At 60.3% G+C, this 19468-nt stretch overlaps 1 protein-coding gene across 1 annotated transcript; it reads left to right on the plus strand.

Moving 5' to 3' along the window:
• Window positions 1-17136, plus strand: NCAPH (non-SMC condensin I complex subunit H). Its single transcript, XM_064175574.1, has 17 exons — window positions 1-373; window positions 2037-2130; window positions 2444-2536; window positions 3418-3556; window positions 4630-4748; window positions 5452-5641; window positions 6547-6638; window positions 7598-7803; window positions 9276-9424; window positions 10403-10509; window positions 11536-11658; window positions 11897-12004; window positions 12556-12696; window positions 14188-14307; window positions 14506-14588; window positions 15678-15753; window positions 16725-17136. The coding sequence occupies exons 1-17, from the start codon at window positions 165-167 to the stop codon at window positions 16782-16784; spliced, it is 2109 nt and encodes a 702-aa protein (XP_064031644.1). The 5' UTR covers window positions 1-164; the 3' UTR covers window positions 16785-17136.
• Window positions 17137-19468: the final 2332 nt, after the last annotated feature.

The raw sequence follows: 19468 nt of genomic DNA on the forward strand, positions 1-19468 counted from the left end.
CCGAGCGGCACCGAGCGGGCTCCGCGCCGCGCTCAGCCTGCGGGCGGCGATCCGGGTCCCAGCCTGTGCCGGCATCGCCGTGAGCGGCACCGAGCGGGCTCCGCGCCGTGCTCAGCCTGCGGGCGGCGCTCCGGGTCCCAGCCTGTGCCGGCATCGCCGCGAGGATGAGCGGGACCGAGGTGACTCCGCGTCTCGGCTCCCTGGGCTCTCCCGGGCCGCGGTGCCTCGGCAGCGGCAGCAGCACGCCGGTGTTAGCCAGCTGCCCCGACAACGATGACGAACGGGAGAGGCGGCAGCGCCGGCGCTCGAAGGTCGTCGACACCCAGCTGAGCGGCACCGACACGCCGCTGGGACTCAGCTCGCCGTTGCCCAGGTACGGCTGGACCTGGGGGTGAGGGGAGGCAAATGGGGTACGGGGAAGGGAAGGGTCCCCGGGACACCGCGGCCGGCTCGGCGGCACCGGCTCCGTGCTCGGCCTCGGCTCACCTGAGCCCGGGCACAGCCAGCGGAGGGGCAGGCAGGAGGAGCACCGACTCGGGGTGACAGAGCCAGGGAACTGCCGCGGGTGGAAGATGCCTTTGAGGTCAAGCCCAGTGCCCACCTGGCACTGCCCCCAGCACCGCAGCCGCTCGGCTTTTAAAGCCCTCCTGGCATGGGCACTCCACCACCCCCCCGGGCAGCCTGGGGCAGTGCCTGAGAGCCTGTGCTGGGAAGAAATTGATCCTGATATCGGACTGAAACCTGCCCAGCTGCAACTTGAGGCTGCTTCCCCTTGGCCTGGCTCTTGTTCCTCGGCAGAAGAGGCTAAGCCACCTCGGGGAGCTGTAGAGACTCAGAGGGTCTCCCCTCAGCCTCCTCTTCTCCAGGAGCAACACCCCCAGGTCCTTCAACTGCTTCTTCCCCAGCCCTGTCCTCCAGACCCTTCTCCACCTTTGTTGCCCTTCTCTGGACCTGCTCCAGCTGCTCAATGTCCTTCCTTGGGTGAGGGACCCAAACCTGAACCCAGCACTCAAGCTGTGGCCTCCCCAGTGCTGAGCAGAGGTGATCACAGCCCTAGAGCTGCTGAGCACATTCTGCTATTACCACAGCTGGCTTAGAGAGTTCTCAGGCTCAGAGGATGTCAGGGGTGGGAAAAGGACCCAAAGAGCTCATCCAGTTCAAGCCCCCTGCCACAGCAGGGCCACACAATGCAGCTCAGGGCACACAGAACACATCCAGACAGGCCTGGGAAGGCTCCACACAAGGAGACTCCACAACCTCTCTGGGCAGCCTGTGCCAGGCTCTGGGACCCTTCCAGCCAAGAAGTTGCCCTTGTGCTGAGCTGCAACCTCCTGTGCTGCAGCTTCCATCCACTGCTGCTGCTCCTGTCCCAGGCAGCAGTGAGCAGAGCCTGTCCCCCCCTCCTGACCCCCAGCCCTCAGAGAGTTCCAAACATTGATTCAATCCCCTCTCAGTCTTCTCTTCTGCAGCCTAAGCAGCCCCAGGGCCCTCAGCCTCTCCTCCCCAGGCACTGCTCCACTCCCCTCCTCATCCTCACAGCCCTCCCTTGGGCTCTCTCCAGCAGTTCCTGTCCCTCTTCACCTGGGGAGCCCCAAACTGAAGGCAGCTCTCAAGAGGAGGTCTCCCCAGGGCAGAGCAGAGGCAGAGGCAGAGGAGAACCTCCCTGGCTCTGCTGGACACACTCTGCTCAGTGCCCCCCAGGACCCCATTGGCCTCTTGGCCCCCAGGGCACATTGCTGTGCCAGGGATGCTCTCCCCCAGCACTCCCAGCTCCCTCTGCTTGGGGCTGCTCTCCAGCAGTCACCTCCCAGCCTGTGCTGCTGCAGTTTATTCTCCCTCCCCAGGTGCAGGACTCTGCTCTTGTCCTTCTTGAGCCTCATTTGGTTCCTCTGTGCTCAGCTCTCCACCGGCCCCCCCCTCACCTGCACCTGGGCCCAATGTGAGGGGCTGAAGGAGAGCACAGGGGCACAGGGAAGAGAAGGAGGAGGGCAGTGTGGGGATCAGGAGGGTCCCCAACCCACCTCATCCCTCCCCAGGCAGGCAGAGGCAAGGCTGAGGGACACCCTGCGATGGACCAGCGCCGAGATCACCGAGCATTACAACACCTGCATCAAGCTCTCCACGGAGAATGTGAGTCCTGCTGCCCCAGGGAGAGCTCCTCACCCTGGCTCCTCTCTCACCACCCCTCCCTGGCAGTGCTTGCCAGGCCAGCAGGGATTTAAAGCTCCGTGGAGCTTTGGCTATGTCATTATTCCTCTCCAAGGCCTTCTTCTGGCACAAACCATGCCCAGACCTGGGCTTCTGTTGCTGCTTTGCCTGCAGTAACAAAGCAGGATGTGGCACAGGGCACATCCCCTGGGTCCTGCTGGGGGGTGAGGGCTTCAGAGTGGTTTGCCAGGGGTCCTGTGCCAGGGGAACACTTCTGAGCTGTGCTTGCTTTCAGAAAATCACCCCGAAGAATGCCTTTGGCTTGCACCTGATAGACTACATGACTGAAATCCTGAACCCCAAGGACTCTGGGGGGACTGACTTCAAGGTGAGAGAGGAATCTGCCTGCTCATGCTGCTGCTTTGTTTCCAGCAGGGCACCCCCAGCAGCTTGCCCAGCAGCACAGTGCCCAGGGGGGTTGGCAGCTCTGCACACAAGGAGGCTCCACAGCCTCTCTGGGCAGCCTGCTCCAGGCCTCAGCACCCTCACAACAAACAACTTTCTCCTCCTCCTCTTCACATCCAACCTCCTGGGCTCCACTCTGTGCCCACTTGCCCCTTGGCCTGGCACTGGGCACCACTGAGCAGAGCCTGGCCCCAGCCTCTTGCCCCCCACAGCTCCTTCAGCTCTTGCTCAGCACTGCTCAGATGCCCTCTGGGGCTGCTCTCCTGCAGGCTCTCAGCCCCAGGGCTCAGCCTTTGCTGCTGCCAGAGCTGCTCCAGGCCCCTCAACATCTTCCCAGCCTGCTCTGGGCTGTCTCCAGCACTTCCCTGTCCCTCTGCAACTGGAGAGCCCAGAGCTGGATGAAGGCCTCCAGCTGTGTGCTCAGCAGGGCAGAGCAGAGTGCAGCAGAACCTCCCTCGCCCTTCTGCCCACTCTCTCCTCCGGTGCCACCAGAGCACACTGCTGCCTCATGGCTTTCACACTCTGTTGTTTGATCTCTTCCAAGAGACCCCCAAAAGCAAACTGAGCTGTACCTGAGCTGCCACATCTCCAGCCCTGCCCTGCCCTTTGCTCTCCAGCAGCTTCCAGAACAAAGCTTTGGGACGTGGCAGTTGCGGATCCGATTTTCATGGCCGCGGTGGGGTTGGGTTGCTGCTTGGACTGGGTGACCTTAGAGGGCTGTTCCCAAGCCAAACACCTCTCTGCTTCTAGGTGAGACTTTTGCCTTCCTCACTGCCCACCCTCATCCTTTGTTCCTCCCCTCAGGTGGCTGCTGGCACCCTCGATGCCAGTGCCAAGATCTACTCGGCGCGGGTGGATGCCATCCACATGGACACCTACAAAATCCTTGGAGCCTTGGGCAGGGATGTGGCCCCCAGCCAGGATGTGGACAGCCCAGAGGAAGGTGTGAATTTCCCCCCCTCCACTTCCCATTCCACCTCCATGCAAGAGCAGTGAGCAGCAGCCCTGAGTTTCACAGGGGTTTGTGCCCCTGACTTGGTTTTTCCAGGGGTGGGAAGTCCTCAGCTTCTTTTCTTTGGTGCTGGAGCAGGAAAGGTTGGGATGAGAAGATCAGTTTGGGGTTCAGTGCTGTAGTCAGGGGCTTGACCTATGGGATTTGGTCTGGAATACTCACTGCAAAGTGTCCCACTCTTTGCTGTCCTCTGCTGAGGAACCCAAATGGTGCTGGTAAGGTAAAAGAGGCAAGAGGAAAGAAATGCAGCACCCAGCCCAGGGCTGTTGGAGAGGTTTTGCTCACCAGCACCTGGCTGGGGACACTTCCTGCCCCCATGGGTGTGTTTGTCACATGGTGCAGGTGCAGACCCCTGAATCCCAGCCTGGTGGGGTTGGGTGCTGTTTGTCACACAGGTGCAGGTACAGACCCCTGAATCCCAGCCTGGTGGGGTTGGGAAGGGAACTTTGTGCCCCCATGGGTGTGTTTGTCACACAGGTGGAGGTACAGACCCCTGAATCCCAGCCTAGTGGGGTTGGGAAGGGAACTTTGTGCCCCCATGGGTGTGTTTGTCACACAGGTGCAGGTACAGACCCCTGATCCCAGCCTGGTGGGGTTGGGAAGGGAACTTTGTGCCCCCCATGGGTGTGTTTGTCACACAGGTGGAGGTACAGACCCCTGAATCCCAGCCTAGTGGGGTTGGGAAGGGAACTTTGTGCCCCCATGGGTGTGTTTGTCACACAGGTGCAGGTGCAGAACCCTGAATCCCAGCCTGGTGGGGTTGGGAAGAGAGCTCTGTCAGGAGCCAGGAGACCATTCTTAGCCACCAGGGCACATTGCTGCCTCCTGGACACCTCCTTGCCCCCCAGCACTGCCAGCTTCTCCTCCTGGAGCTGCCTCCCAGCAGGTGCCTCCTCACCTATCCTGCTGCAGGGTTTCTTGCTCACCGGTGCCAGCTGTGCCAGCCTTTCACAGGGTGTTTCACCAAGCTTTCTAAGCAGAGTTTGTTCTCCTCCTCCCCCCAGAGGGCAGCACAGCTGCTGAGGCTGCCAAGAGAGCTCGGAAGATCAACAAAAGGACCTTCAAAACCATCGCACAGGACGTGAGCAGCATCAACCGCCCCGAGTCCGGCCGCAGATGTGAGGTGGGTGGGTGGAGGGAGGCTGCTGGGGGAGAGGGCAGCTCACCTCCCCTGGCCTCCTGATTCTGCTCTCTCTTCTCCTGGGTTCTGCCCCTCAGGTGCACCTCTGAGCTCTGCAATTGCACCAAGAGCTCTTCCTCAGCTCTGCTCCTTCAGGCTGGGGGTGGCTGTGAGCCCTCTCCTGGCAGAAAGCATCTCCTAGGTCCTTAGAATCACAGAATCAAGTCAGGGTTGGAAGGGACCACAAGGATCAGCCAGTTCCAACCCCCTGCCATGGGCAGGGACACTTCACACCAGAGCAGGCTGCCCACAGCCACATCCAGCCTGGCTTTAAACAACTCCAGGGATGAGGCTTCCACCACTGCCTGGGCAACCCCTGCCAGGCTCTCACCACCCTCCTGCTGAACAACTTCTTCCTAACATCCAGTCCCATTTCCAGCTTTGCTCCATCCCTCCCCAGTCCCATCACTCTCTGACAGCCTAAAAAGCCCCTCCCCAGCTTCACTATCTCCCCTCAACATACTGAAAGGCCACAAGAAGGTCACCTCAGAGCCTTCTCCCCTCCACCCCCAACTCCCTCAGCCTCTCCTCGCAGCAGAGCAGCTCCAACTCTCTGCTCATCCTCGTGGCCCTTCTCCCTCTCCATGCTGCTGAGACCTTCCACCTGCTCCCTCCCTTGATTCTCCCCTTGGTTGCCTACCTGCAGGTGGATCCCATGTTCCAGAGGACAGCTGCAGCCTTCAACCAGTGCACTGCAGCTGGAGTCTTCCTCAGGAGCGCTCGCACCGCAGGCTGCCGCAGTGAGCTGCAGTTTGGCTCCAAGCTGCAGCCTCTGCCTTCTGCAGAGACCTTGCAAGTGCCCAGCCCTGAGCCTGTGGCAATGCCAGGCCTGAAGGGTGAGTGCTGCTGCTGCTGCTGCCTGCTGTGCACAGGGCCCACCCTGCCCTCTGCAGCCTTTTCACCTTCTGAGTGTCCTCACTGAGGCTGAGTGGAGAAGGGCTGGGGAGGTGCAGAATGGTTTAGGTTGGAAGGGACCTTAAAGGTCATAGAATCAGTCAAGGTTGGAGGCAGGATCAAGTCAAAAGGGCTGGAGAGGCACAGAATGGTTTAGGTTGGAAGGGACCTTAAAGGTCATAGAATCAGTCAAGGTTGGAGGGGACCACAAGGATCAGCCAGTTCCAGTCTCCTGCCATAGGCAGGGACACCTCACACTAGATCAGGCTGGTCAGAATCTCATCCAGCCTGGCCTTAAACACCTCCAGGGATGAGGCTTCCACCACCTCCCTGGGCAACCCCTGCCAAACTCTCACCACCCTCATGCTGAACAACTTCCTCACCTCCAGGCTGACTCTCCCCATTCCCAGCTTTGTTCCATCCCCCCCCAGTCCTATCACTCCCTGAGAGCCTAAAAAGTCCCTCCCCAGCTTTCTTGTAGCCCCCTTAAGATACTGAGAGGTCACAATAAGGTCACCTGGGAGCCTTCTCCTGGGCAGACTGAACAGCCCCAACTCCCTGCATCCAGTTCCACAGGCAGGGACACCTCCCACTAGAACAGGTTGCTCAAGGCCTCATCCAACCTGGCTTTGAACACCTCCAGGGAGGGAGCATCCACAACCTCCCTGTGCATCCCATTCCAGTGTTTCACCTGAGAAGGACTTGGGGGTGCAAAGCTGGACAGGAGCTGGCACTGAGTGCCAGAAGTGCTGCCTGCAGCCTGGCTCTGGGACAGGTTTGGTACCAGGCACTGGGTTCAGCTCTTGGTTGGTTCATCCTCTGACTGATTTCTTCCTCTTGTCTCCAGCCCTGCTTGAAAAGTGCCTTGAGAAACGTCCAATCTCCTCCACCCTGGCTGGCTTCTGCTTCACCAACTGGGATGCTGAATGCCAGGGTGAGGTAGGTGCAGCAGTTCTGTGCTGCTTTCTGTGCTCCTCACCCTCTCAAAGCCTCCTTGGAAATCCACAGGGTCCTAGAACCCCTTAGAATTGTTCCAGTTGGAAAAGCTGACTGAGATCATCCACTCCAACATCAACCCAGCACCACCATGGGCACCAGACCACAGCCCCAAGTGCCATGGCCACAGGTGGCTAAAACACTTCCCAGGGTGGAGACTCCACCACCTCCCTGGGCAGCCTGTGCCAATCCCTGACCACTCTTGCAGGAGAGAAGTTTCTCCTCACATCCAACCTAAACCTCCTCTGGGACAGCTTGAGGCCATTTCCTCTTGTCCTGTCCCTTGGCAGCAGAGCCCAACCCCCACCTGGCTGCAGCCTCCTCTCAGGCAGCTCCACAGACCCAGGAGCTCTCCCCTCAGCCTCCTTCTCCCCAGCTCCCTCAGCTGCTCCTCCCCAGCTCTTCTCCAGACCCTTCCCCACCTTTCCTCCCCTTCCCTGGCCCTGCTCCAGCTCCTCAATGTCCTCCTTGCAGTGAGGAGCCCAAACCTGACCCCAGCACTCAAGCTGTGCCCTCCCCAGTGCCCAGCCCAGGGGCACAATCCCTGCCCTGCTCCATGCTGCCCACACCACTGCTGCTCCAGGCCAGGCTGCTGCTGCCTCCTTGCCCACCTGGGCACCCCCTGGCTCGTCTCCAGCTGCTTCCAACCACCACCCCCAGGGCTTTTCCCACTGGGCACTTTCCAGCTTGGAGCCTTCCTGGGGTTTTTGGGACCCCAGAGCAGGACCCAGCCCCTGGCCCTGCCCTCAGCTGCAGCCCAGAGCCAGTTCCAGTCCCAGCACTCAAGCTGTGCCCTGCCCAGCCCAGGGGGCACAATCCCTGCCCTGGCTTTGAGGCTGCAGTGCTGTAGGGGACAATTGGTGCCCTGCACTGTGGTGTCCTGAGCACTTCTGCTCCTGCAGTCAGCATCAGCCCTGCTGGAGAGATTCAAGAGGAGTGATCTGGTGTTTGATGTCAACGCAGAGGTGGAGAGTGATGGGGAGGAGCCTGCTGCTGCCCTGCCTGACACCACCTTCAGCTCAGACTCCCCCAGGGGGGCAGCAGCAAGTCAGCCTGGGATGTTCCAGGAACACCTCAGCTCCTTTGGGACAGTTGAACAGAGCAAGAGGTAAGCAGGCACTGGAAATCCACCTTGGCTACTCCCTGGGGGGGGGTCTTTAATTCTCTGGGTGCAGCTTGCACCCTTTGGGTCAGAAGGGACCTGCAAAGGGCATCTTATCCAAGCCTCCCCCCTGCACTCTGCAGGGACCCCTTCAACCAGAGCAGGTTGCTCAGGGCCACATCCAGTCTGATTTGATGTCTCCAGAGATTAGGTCCTCAACCACCTCTCTTGGCAACCTGTGCCAGTCTCTCTCCACCCTCATGTGCACAACTTCCTCCTGGTGCCCACCTGGACTCTGCCATGCTCCAGTTTCACTGCCCCTGATCCTACCCCCACCACAGCCTCTTCTGAGCAGTCCCTCCCCAGCCTGCCTGCAGCTCCCCTTCAGCTCTTGAAGTGCAGCTCCCTGAAGCCTTCTCCAGGCTGCACAGCTCCAACTCTCCCAACCTGTGCCCATAGCAGAGGTTCTGCAACCCTCTGCCCGCCTTTGTGCCCTCCTCTGGATCCTCTCCAGCAGGTCCATGTCCTTCTCTCCCAGCTTGGCTGTAGCTTACATCCAGGCATGGACTGATTTAGGTTGAGAAGGGACCTCAAAGCTCAGCCAGTTCCAAACCTCCCCCTCCTCTAGGCAGGGAAACCTCCCACTAGAACAGGTCACTCAAAGCTTCATCCAACCTGGTCCTTGAACACCTCCAGGGAGGTTGTGGAGCACAGAAGCACAGAATGTGATCAAAGATCACATTCTGTGCTCCACAACCTCCCTGAGCAAACCTGTACCAGAGCTCCACAACCTCCCTGAGCAAACCTGTACCAGAGCTCCACAACCTCCCTGAGCAAACCTGTGCCAGAGCTCCACAACCTCCCTGTGCAACCTGTACCAGAGCTCCACAACCTCCCTAAGCAAACCTGTGCCAGAGCTCCACAACCTCCCTGTGCAACCTGTGCCAGAGCTCCACAACCTCCCTGAGCAAACCTGTGCCAGAGCTCCACAACCTCCCTGAGCAACCTGTGCCAGAGCTCCACAACCTCCCTGTGCAACCTGTGCCAGAGCTCCACAACCTCCCTGTGCAACCTGTGCCAGAGCTCCACAACCTCCCTGAGCAAACCTGTGCCAGAGCTCCACAACCTCCCTGAGCAAACCTGTGCCAGAGCTCCACAACCTCCCTGTGCAACCTGTGCCAGAGCTCCACAACCTCCCTGAGCAAACCTCTTCCAGACACTCCCCACCCTTACTTCCTAAGAAATCATCACAGCAACCTCCCTACCCTCCCAGAGCAACCTTTTCACATCCACTTTCCCCCCCCTGCAGTGATTTCTTTCCTGCTCCTCACTTTTTCCCCCCTGCCCTGAGCCAACCCCAACCTTGTTTCCACCGCAGCCTGCATCTGGCTCGGTGCTTCCCCCAGCTCAGCATTGCTTAGCTCTGAGCTGTGTGCCAAAGGAATGAGAGCACTCAGCAGCTTTTCTACTCCTTCCAGAGGTGATGTGGGGACCTTGGGAGAGGGAGACATCAATGCCATGAGCCAGCACCTCTCCATGAAGCCAGGAGACTACTCCTACTTCAGCCCTCGCACGCTCTCCATGTGGGCTGGCCCCGAGCACTGGCGCTTCAGACCTCACCACAGGGGTAGGTACCTGCAACTCTGCCATGGGCTTGTGTTAGGCTGGCATCTGAGCTGGCAAATGGGGACAGCTGGCCTTGGCCAAGCACAGGGCTGAGGGTTGAGTCCTGCCCTTGGATCACAGCAACCCCAGGGAGGCTCCAGGTTGAGGGCAAAGTGTGCAGTGGGTAAGGTCCTGGGGGCTTGCTGGGAGCACAGGGCTGAGTCCTGCCCTTAGATCACAGCAACCCCAGGGAGGCTTCAGGATGAGGGCAAAGTGCAGTGGGAGAGGTCCTGGGGGCTTGCTGGGAGCACAGGGCTGAGTCCTGCCCTTAGATCACAGCAACCCCAGGAAGGCTCCAGGTTGAGGGCAAAGTGTGCAGTGGGAGAGGTCCTGGGGGCTTGCAGGAATCACAAGGCTGAGGGTTGAGTCCAGCTCTTAGATCACAGCAACCCCAGGGAGGCTCCAGGATGAGGGCAAAGTGTGCAGTGGGAGAGGTCCTGGGGGCTTGCTGGGAGCACAAGGCTGAGGGTTGAGTCCTGCCCTTAGATCACAGCAACCCCAGGGAGGCTCCAGGTTGAGGGCAAAGTGCCCAGTAGGAGAGGTCCTGGGGGCTTGCTGGTGGGCAGCAGCTGGAGGTATAAGCCAGGGGGTGCCCAGGTGGGCAAGGAGGGCAGCAGCAGCCTGGCCTGGAGCAGCAATGGTGTGGGGTGCCAGGAGCAGGGTATGGATTGTGCCCCTGGGCTGGGCACTGGGGAGGGCACAGCTTGAGTGCTGGGGTCAGGTTTGGACTCCTCACTCCAAGGAGGACATTGAGGAGCTGGAGCAGAGCCAGGGAAGGGGAGAAAAGGTGGGGAAGGGTCTGGAGAAGAGAGCTGGGGAGGAGCAGCTGAGGGAGCTGGGGAGAAGGAGGCTGAGGGGAGACCTCCTGGGTCACTACAGCTCCCTCAGAGGAAGCTGAGGCTGAAGCACAAAGCACTGAGAGTTTCCTTCCCTTCTGCAGCTGCTGCTCAGGCTCTAGGACAGAGCAAGAGCAGGGACACGAAGAAACCTTTTGAGATAGACTTTGATGAGGACATTGACTTTAAGAAGCACTTCCAGGAGAGCAAGGTAGGTCCTGAGGTCTCCTCCTGCTCTAGTTTGGCCTAGAGATTCAGATCCACAGCATCTTTTTGGCATGAAGGAGACCTTGAAGATCCCTGAGCCCAGCACTGCCCCAGGGCAGCACCAACCGTGGCCCTCAGCTCCACAGCTCTCAAACCCCTCCAGGGGTGGATGGGAAGGGTCAAGGAGATGGAGCACAAGGAGCTGTTGGTGTGGAAGAGGAAGCTCAGCCTGGGGTTCATCTCTGCTGGTGCTGAGCAGTGTAGGGTGGAGCATGCTGGAACCACAGCATGGTTTGGTTGGAAGAGACCTCAAAGGTCATCAAGTCAAGATCATGAACCCAGCACTGCCCCAGGGCAGCACCAACCATGGCCTCAGCACCACAGCTCTCAAACCCCTCCAGGCATGGGGACTCCACCACTGCCCCTGGGCAGCCTGGCACAGGCCTGGACAACCCTCAAGGGGCAGAAATTGTTCCTCATGGACAGCCTGAACCTGCCCTGGGGCAGAGTGAGGCCATTTCCTCTTGTCCTGACCCTTGCTCCTTGGCAGAAGAGTCCAACCCCCACCTGGCTCCAAGCTCCATTCAGGCAGCTGCAGAGATCCAGGAGGTCTCCCTTCAGCCTCCTCTTCTCCCTCTGCTCTGCAAACCTGACCTCAGCTTCCACGAGAACACTGCTGCCAGCCCTAAATAGCTGTCCCAAGGCCACGGGAAGAAGTTTCTTCTGATGTCCAACCTAAACCTGCCCCAGGGCAACCTGAGGTCATTTCCTCTCCTCCTCTCCCTCCTTCCTTGGCAGCAGAGCCCAACCCCCACCTGGCTGCAGCCTTTAAAGCAGCATAGAGACCCAGGAGCTCTCCCCTCAGCCTCCTTCTCCCCAGCTCCCTCAGCTGCTCCTCCCCAGCCCTGCTCTGCAGACCCTTCCCCAGCTTTGTTGCCTGTCTTTGGACACCAAACTGAGCTCCAAGCAGCTCTTTGTGCCTCAGTGGTCTGAGCAGTGCCCAGCTGATGGTCTCTGTCCCCTCCTGCAGGCTCCTGTCACTCTAGCCAAATCCCTTCTGAACAGAGACAGCTCCAAGAGCACCACACTGCCTGCAGACTTCAACTATGAACCTGATGATCTTGTCAAGCTGTTCCTCAAGCCAGCTGTTAAGGTAAGAGTCTCTCTAAGAGCCTCCTGGCCACGGTTCCAGCCCAAACCTGCTCCTCACCAGGAGCTCCAAGGCTGTTCCTCGAGGCCGGAGTTGAATCAACCCTGAGCCAACCCTCTCGTGGATGCTGAAGTGGCCTTGAGAGGGAAGAAGGCTGGGAAAGGGGAAGGTGATGAGGGAGCAAGATGCAAGCACTGCTTGGGGCAGTGTCTGGAGCCTGTCCTCTTCCTGAGCCCTGCAGGTCTCCAGGAGGATGGTGGCAGGCAGCTGCCTGGAACCCGCGGCTGGCGTCGGCGACTACGACTACAGCAACCCCAACGACACCTCCAACTTCTGCCCTGCCCTGCAGGTACCTGCAGCAGGAACATGTCCTGTGCCCCCCTCCTTGGATTTGCTCTCTGCTGGGAATCATTCAGGAGCTCTCTGCCCTCCCTGGAGGTGTTCAAAGCCAGCTTGGATGGGACCTTTGAGCAACCTGGGGCTAGAGGGAGCAGCCTGCGGCAGGGAGGGTTGGGACTGGCTGAGCTTTGAGGTCCTTTTCCAACCCAACCCTTTGGAAGGAGATTTCTTTTGAAGCTTCAGCTTCCTGCCAGGCCACTGAGTGGTTGGGACAGGTTTGGTCCCAGCTTGGCAGAAGAGCCTTCAGTTCTGTTATGTTTTGGTGCAGAGGTGGTTTTGGGAGTCTCTGCTCAAGCTCTCCCTTGGGTTTATGTAGCTTTAAGCCCAGCCAAAGTGCTGTGGGCGTAAGGACACCTTCCCTGGGTCTTCTTCCACCTCTCAGGATGGTGGTGATCTCTGCCCACCTTCCACACAGGAAGAGGCAGGGCCCTTTGTTATCCTAGTGCAGGGCATCTCTGGCTCCTCAGGGTGGTCTCACTCCTGTATCTCTCCCCTGAGCAGGCTGAAGACAGCTATGATGACAATGACCCTGCTCAGGGCACACACCAGGCAGAGGACTTCAACCTGGATGCCCACCCTGAAGATCAAGCTGCTGGGCTCACCAACCCTGGAGAGCTGAGCCTCCTTCCTGAGCCCCAGAAGGTGAGGGACTCGTTTCTGCTCCAGCAGAGCCTCTCAGCACCTTGGGAAGCTCTGAGAGCAGTTTCCCTGCTGAAGGATCTCTTGGGCTGGCTTCTGGAGGCTTCACTCCCTGGGGAACCCTTGTGTGAAAGGAGGGACTTAAAGCAGAGAGTGAGCAGCAGGACAGTGCTGAGCCTCAGGCAGAGCCAAGCTTTGGGGGTCCCTGTGGGCCTGGCTGAGGACAGTGCTGCTGCTTCAGGCCAGTCCCAGGCACAACTGCAGGCTGGGGGCAGAGGGGGTTGAGAGCAGCCTTGAAGAGTCTTTGATGTGCTTGGGTGCTGAGCAGCTCCCCAGGAGCCAGCAGTGCCCTCCTGCAGCCCTGAAGGAAGAGCCTTGGGGGTGCTGGGTGCTGAGCAGCATCCCAGGAGCCAGCAGTGCCCTCCTGCAGCCCTGAAGGAAGAGCCTTGGGGGTGCTGGGTGCTGAGCAGCAACCCAGGAGCCAGCAGTGCCCTCCTGCAGCCTTAAAGAAGGAAGAGCCTTGGGGGTGTTGGGTGCTGAGCAGCTCCCCAGGAGCCAGCAGTGCCCTCCTGCAGCCCTGAAGGAAGAGCCTTGGGGGTGGTGGGTGCTGAGCAGCAACCCAGGAGCCAGCAGTGCCCTCCTGCAGCCCTAAAGGAAGAGCCTTGGGGGTGCTGGGTGCTGAGCAGCTCCCCAGCAGCCAGCAGTGACCTCCTGCAGCCCTGAAGAGCCTTGGGGGTGTTGGGTGCTGAGCAGCTCCCCAGGGGCCAGCAGTGCCCTCCTGCAGCCCTAAAGGAAGAGCCTTGGGGGTGTTGGGTGCTGAGCAGCTCCCCAGCAGCCAGCAGTGCCCTCCTGCAGCCCAGCAGGCAGCTGTGTGCTGGCTGCAGGCAGAGCAGTGTGGGCAGCAGGGCAAGAGAGGGATCCTGCCCCTTGGCTCTGCTCTGCTCAGACCTCACCTCCAGTCCTGCCTCCAGTGCTGCTGACCCCAGCAGGAGGAGGACTCAGAGCTGCTGGAGAGAGGCCAGAGGAGGCCACAAAGATGCTGCCAGGGCTGGAGCAGCTCTGCTGTGAGCACAGGCTGAGGGAGCTGGGGGGGTGCAGCCTGCAGAGGAGAAGGCTCCAGGGGGACCTCAGAGCTGCTGCCAAGAGCTGAAGGGATCCTGCAGGGAGGCTGCAGAGAGACTTTGGCTGAGGGTGCTCAGAGCCAGGCCCAGGGGGAATGGTTTGGAGCTGAGGCAGAGCAGGGCTAGAGTGGAGCTGAGGCAGAAGTTGTTGAGTGTGAGGGTGGTGAGAGACTGGCACAGGCTGCCCAGGGAGGCTGTGGCTGCCTCCTGCCTGGGGGTGTTCAGGGCCAGCTTGGCTGAAGCCTTGAGCAGCTGAGTGTAGCTGAGAGCTGTCCCTGGGCATGACAGGAGGGTTGGAGGAGATGAGCTCTGAGGTCCCTTCCCAGCTGAGCCATTCTGTGTCTCTGCCCTGCCCCTGGCCCTGCTCCCCCAGGTCCGCAAGTTCACCATCCCCTACGCCAGGACAGCCAAGAACATCGACATGAAGCACCTGAAGAGAACCACCTGGCAAGCCCTGACTGACGACCAGCTGGGAGGTGCAGCAGCAGCAGGGGTGAGTGCAAGAGGAAGCAGAGACCTCAGCAGGCCCCAGGCTCTGGGAAGGACCTGCAGAGCCAGCCCTGGGCAGGCTGAGCTGCAGCTCCTTCCTCCTCGCTCCTGTGGGGTGGCTGCTGAGGGCCTCCTGCTGTGGTTTGGCTCTGAAAGGCTGAGGAGCAAAGTGTCAGCTTGGTCTTGTTCTTGTGTTGAGCAGGGAGAAGATGCAGAGGAAAGGGAGAACAGAGCAGTGGTAGGAGAGAAGACCTTGAGCAGCATTGTGCAGGAGCTGCATCACAGGTAGGAGCTAAAGATTGGACTCAGGAGGAGAGGAAAAACTTCAGCTGAGATGAGGTGACCTGGGGCTGAGAGCCTGCAGGAGTCCAACCAGAACCTCACAGCCACCTGGGCACCACCCAGCATGGCCCTCAGCACCACAGCTCTCAAACCCCTCCAGGCATGGGGACTCCACCACTGCCCCTGGGCAGCCTGGCACAGGCCTGGGCAACCCTTAAGGGGCAGAAACTGCTCCTCATGGCCAAACTCAACCTGCCCTGGCACAACCCTTGCAGTGAAGAAGTTTCTTCTGGAGACCAACAGGAACCTGGCACAATCTGAGGCCATTTCCTCTCCTCCTCTCCCCTTGTTGCTTGGCACAAGAACCCCAAACCCCCACCTGGCTGCAGCCTCCTGGCAGGCAGCTGTAGAGACCCAGAAGGTCTCTCCTCAGCCTCCTCCCCAGGTGGAACAATTCCCTCAGCTGCTGAGCAGCCCCAGAGGGCATCTGAGCAGTGCTAAAGGAGCTGTGGGGGGCAAGAGCCTGGGGCCAGGCTCTGCTGAGTGGTGCCCAGTGCCAGACCAAGGGGCAGTGGGCACAGAGTGGACCCCAGGAGGTTGGATGTGAAGAGGAGGAGAAAGTTGTTTGTTGTGAGGGTGCTGAGGCCTGGAGCAGGCTGCCCAGAGAGGCTGTGGAGCCTCCTTGTGTGCAGAGCTGCCAACCCCCCCTGGGCACTGTGCTGCTGGGCAAGCTGCTGGGGGTGCCCTGCTGGGAGCAGGGGGGGCTCTGCCTGGCTGCTCTCCAGAGCTCCCTTCCCACCCCCAACTGAACCATGACAGGGAGAAAAATCTCTTCTCTTGCTCCCTGGCCTCACTTGGAGGAGCTTCAGGTCACCTTCACCATGGCAGATCCTTTGCTAGTGGGAGAGGAAAGGCAGAGAGCAGATCCCTGGGCAGGAGCTCATCTTTGGTGACCTGAACCTTGGAACCATTCCTCATCCAGCAAGCTCTGCCCACCCTCACCTCCTGCCCACCCTCACCTCCTGCCCACCCTCACCTCCTGCCCACCCTCACCTCCTGCCCACCCTCACCTCCTGCCCCTCTCTCTTGCAGGTTGCCTTCCAACATGTCTCAGGAGCTCTCTGTCCCTTTGGCCTTTGCCTGCCTTCTGCACTTGGCCAATGAGAAGGTGAGTGCTGGGTGGTGCCCACAGGAGATGTGGAAGGCACTGGCAAGCAGCAAACCATCTCCTGCCTTCCACCCCACTTTGAGGGCCAGTTGGGTCCTTACAGTGAGCAGAAATGAGGTGAACCTTGGCACAGCTTTGCCCAGGGAGGTTGTGGAGCTCTGGCACAGCTTTGCCCAGGGAAGTTGTGGAGCTCTGACACAGGTTTGCTCAGGGAGATTGTGGAGCACAGAAGCACAGAATGTGATCAAAGATCACATTCTGTGCTTCTGTGCTCCACAACCTCCCTGGAGGGTGTTCAGCACCCAGGATGGATGCAACCAGGGTGTTCTAAAGCTTGGGGTTCCTCAACAAGGCAATGAGGAAGCCTTGGTTTGATGTGTGCTGCTGCTGCTGCATGGCAGAGGGACAGGGAAGGGCTGCAGAGAGTCCAGGGCAGGCTGGGCAGATGCTGAGGGGCCTGGAGCAGCTCTGGCAGCAGCAAAGGCTGAGCCCTGGGGCTGAGAGCCTGCAGGAGAGCAGCCCCAGAGGGCATCTGAGCAGTGCTGAGCAAGAGCTGAAGGAGCTGTGGAGGGCAAGAGGCTGGGGCCAGGCTCTGCTGAGTGGTGCCCAGTGCCAGGCCAAGGGGCAGAGGGCACAGAGTGGACCCCAGGAGGTTGGATGTGAAGAGGAAGAGGAGAAAGTTGTTTGTTGTGAGGGTGCTGAGGCCTGGAGCAGGCTGCCCAGAGAGGCTGTGGAGCCTCCTTGTGTGCAGAGCTGCCAACCCCCCCAGGCACTGTGCTGCTGGGCAAGCTGCTGGGGGTGCCCTGCTGGGGCAGGGTGGGCTCTGCCTGGCTGCTCTCCAGAGCTCCCTTCCCACCTCCTCCAGGCTGGCATTCCATGCCAGAAGGGGTTTGGGTTCTTTCCTTTGCCAGGCCTTCAGCCTCCCAGCAGCTCCCATCCTTGTCTCACCCTCAGCACTGTTTTGTTCCCAGATTCTGATGCTGGAGGGCACAGAAGACCTCTCTGATGTCATCATAACCCAGGACAAATGAGCTCCACCTGGTGCTAGACCCCCCCAGGAACAGAGCTTCAGCTTCCCAGCTGCTCCCTCCTGGATCCCATCTCTTCCCAGTACCTTTACTGGGAAGTCCTTAAGTGCTCTCTGCACCTGGGGAAGGCTCTCCCAGCCCTGCAGGTGGACACAGCTGCACTCCTACCTCCTTGGTTCCTACCACCTTCAAGCTGTGGAGTTCCAGCTTAACTGTGAAGATCCAAGGCTCTTCCCTGTGTCCTTCTGCCCTGTAATTCCCAGTTTCTGGACTTCCACCTCTCCAATTCCTCCCCTGGGATGTTTTCACCTCTCTTTTCTTTATTTTAACTGAGATTAAACTTCAGTTTCTACAACCTCTGGAGGTGAGGGCAGAAGGAAGCCTCCAAACTGGCAGAGAGGTTGAAGTGAAGCCAAGGAGCAGAGGGAGCTTGCCCAGAAGTCTTTCACCATCACCTCCCTGCACCTGAGTGATGCCAACAGGCCCAAGCTGGAGAGGGTGGCCAGGATCAACCAAAGGGCTCCAGCTTGGGCCTGCTGGCATCATTCAGATGAGATCATTTATGGTGCCAGGCTCTTGAGCTGGGCCCTAGGGGGGTGTGGGTCAAGACCCTTTGGGTGAGGCTTTGGTGGTGACCTCATGGAGGTGGAGAAGGAGCCCAGACCTGGCTGCCAACTCTCTCCCCAAAGGCAACTGCATGAAGAGAGGGCTTGAGGGGCACAGATCCTGCTGGTGGGCCACAAGAGAAGACTTCTGAGGGACTCCCTTGAGGGAAGGATCCATTGCCTTGAGGGGACCTCCACATGGAAACCAGCAGCAACCCTTCTGTGCCCACAGCTTCAAGACCAGTGGGGGCAGGACCTCCCCAGCATCCAAACCACCTCCTGCTTGGCCTCAGCCTCCCTGGGGCAGCTTCTCCTCCAAGCTGCCTTTGTGCTCTTTCAGCACCCAGAAGAGCCACAGCAGGAGCCAGGTCCCCAGGCAGCTGCTGCCTCTTGCTCCTCAGCCAGCCCCAGTGTGGCAGCAGGAGAGAAGGGAGGTGGGAAGCAGCTGGTGGTGCTGGCAGGGCTGTGGGCACTCTGCCACCCTCCTGCCTGCTGTGCCAGCACTCAGTTCCCCAGGTCCTGCTGCAGCATCTGGAGAAGAAAAGCAGCAGGGTCAGGTCCTGCCCCTGTGCTGCAGGTCAGGGGGGGCTGGCAGCAGGCAGAGCAGCTCCCATGCCACCCCCTCAGGCTGGCCAAGGGGAACAGGAGATGCTTTGGGCTGCAGGAACTCTTCAGGAGCTACTTTGAGCTGTGGGACCCCCCCCTCAGCCCTGCTGGGTGCTGTTGGGGGCCACGGGGACCCCCTCAGCCTCTCCGGGAGCAGCTGTGGGCTGCAGGACCCCCTCAACCCTTCCAGAAGCTGCTTTGAGCTGCAGGACCCCCTCAGCCCCTCCAGAAGCTGCTGTGAGCTGCAGGACCCCCTCAGCCCCTCCAGAAGCTGCTGTGGGCTGCAGGACCCCCTCAGCCCCTCCAGAAGCTCCTTTGGGCTCCAGGACCCCCTCAGCCCCTCCAGAAGCTGCTGTGAGCTGCAGGACCCCCTCGGCCCCTCCAGAAGCTGCTGTGGGCTGCAGGACCCCCTCAGCCCCTCCAGAAGCTGCTGTGGGCTGCAGGACCCCCTCAGCCCCTCCGGGCGCTGCTGTGGGCTGCAGGACCCCCTCAGCCCCTCCGGGCGCTGCTGTGGGCTGCAGGACCCCCTCAGCCCCTCCGGGCGCTGCTGTGGGCTGCAGGACCCCCTCAGCCCCTCCGGGAGCTGCTGTGGGCTGCAGGACCCCCTCAGCCCCTCCAGGACCTGCTTTGAGCTGCAGGACCCCCTTAACCCCTCCGGGAGCTGCTTTGGGCTGCAGGACCCCCTCAGCCCCTCCAGAAGCTCCTTTGGGCTCCAGGACCCCCTCAGCCTCTCCAGAAGCTGCTGTGGGCTGCAGGACCCCCTCAGCCCCTCCAGAAGCTGCTGTGAGCTGCAGGACCCCCTCAGCCCCTCCGGGAGCTGCTGTGAGCTGCAGGACCTCCTCAGCCCCTCCGGGAGCTGCTGTGGGCTGCAGGACCCCCTCAGCCCCTCCAGAAGCTGCTTTGAGCTGCAGGACCCCCTCAGCCCCTCCGGGAGCTGCTGTGGGCTCCAGGACCCCCTCAGCCCCTCTGGGAGCTGCTGTGGGCTGCAGGACCCCCACTGCTAAGCCACACCCAGCCGAGTGGAGCCAATGCAAGCCTCGGAGCTTCCCTGGCAGGGTGTGGGGAGGGAAACTGAGGCAGGGACCCCCACACCCACACCAACCTCCCCCCCCAAGCTCCTTCTACGCCGCCGCCCTAGAAGGCATCGCCAGGAACCGAAACCCAGCTGGGGGCTGGGGTTTATCTTTAACCCTTCTCCACCCTCCCCTCCTGTTATCAGTCACTTGGAGGTGCTGCCTGCCGGGAACGAAAGGGTTAATGTCGCATGGTCACTCCCGGGGGGGGGGCCACCCAGTCCTGTCCTCCTCCTTCCCCCCCTCCCTCCTTGCTTCTGCTTTTTGAGCCCAAAATGAGTCACTGAGGGATTTTAGTTTGATTCTTTATTTTGGGGGGGGTCCTTCCCAAACTGATCCCAGGGGCAGAGGGGAAGGTGTAAGGGGGGGGGGGGGGGAGTTTGTTGGGGGGATTGCTCTTTGG

The sequence above is a fragment of the Pogoniulus pusillus genome, chromosome 42, assembly GCF_015220805.1.
Source record: "Pogoniulus pusillus isolate bPogPus1 chromosome 42, bPogPus1.pri, whole genome shotgun sequence".
In the NCBI taxonomy this organism is placed as follows: domain Eukaryota; kingdom Metazoa; phylum Chordata; class Aves; order Piciformes; family Lybiidae; genus Pogoniulus; species Pogoniulus pusillus.

Bases quoted from the DNA above. Each gene is read 5' to 3' on its own strand.
- NCAPH (XM_064175574.1), top strand. From the start codon at position 165: ATGAGCGGGACCGAGGTGACTCCGCGTCTCGGCTCCCTGGGCTCTCCC. The intron at 7,804-9,275 runs GTAAGCAGGCAC...TACTCCTTCCAG, and splicing joins ACAGTTGAACAGAGCAAGAG to AGGTGATGTGGGGACCTTGG. The intron at 9,425-10,402 runs GTAGGTACCTGC...TCCCTTCTGCAG, and splicing joins CTTCAGACCTCACCACAGGG to CTGCTGCTCAGGCTCTAGGA.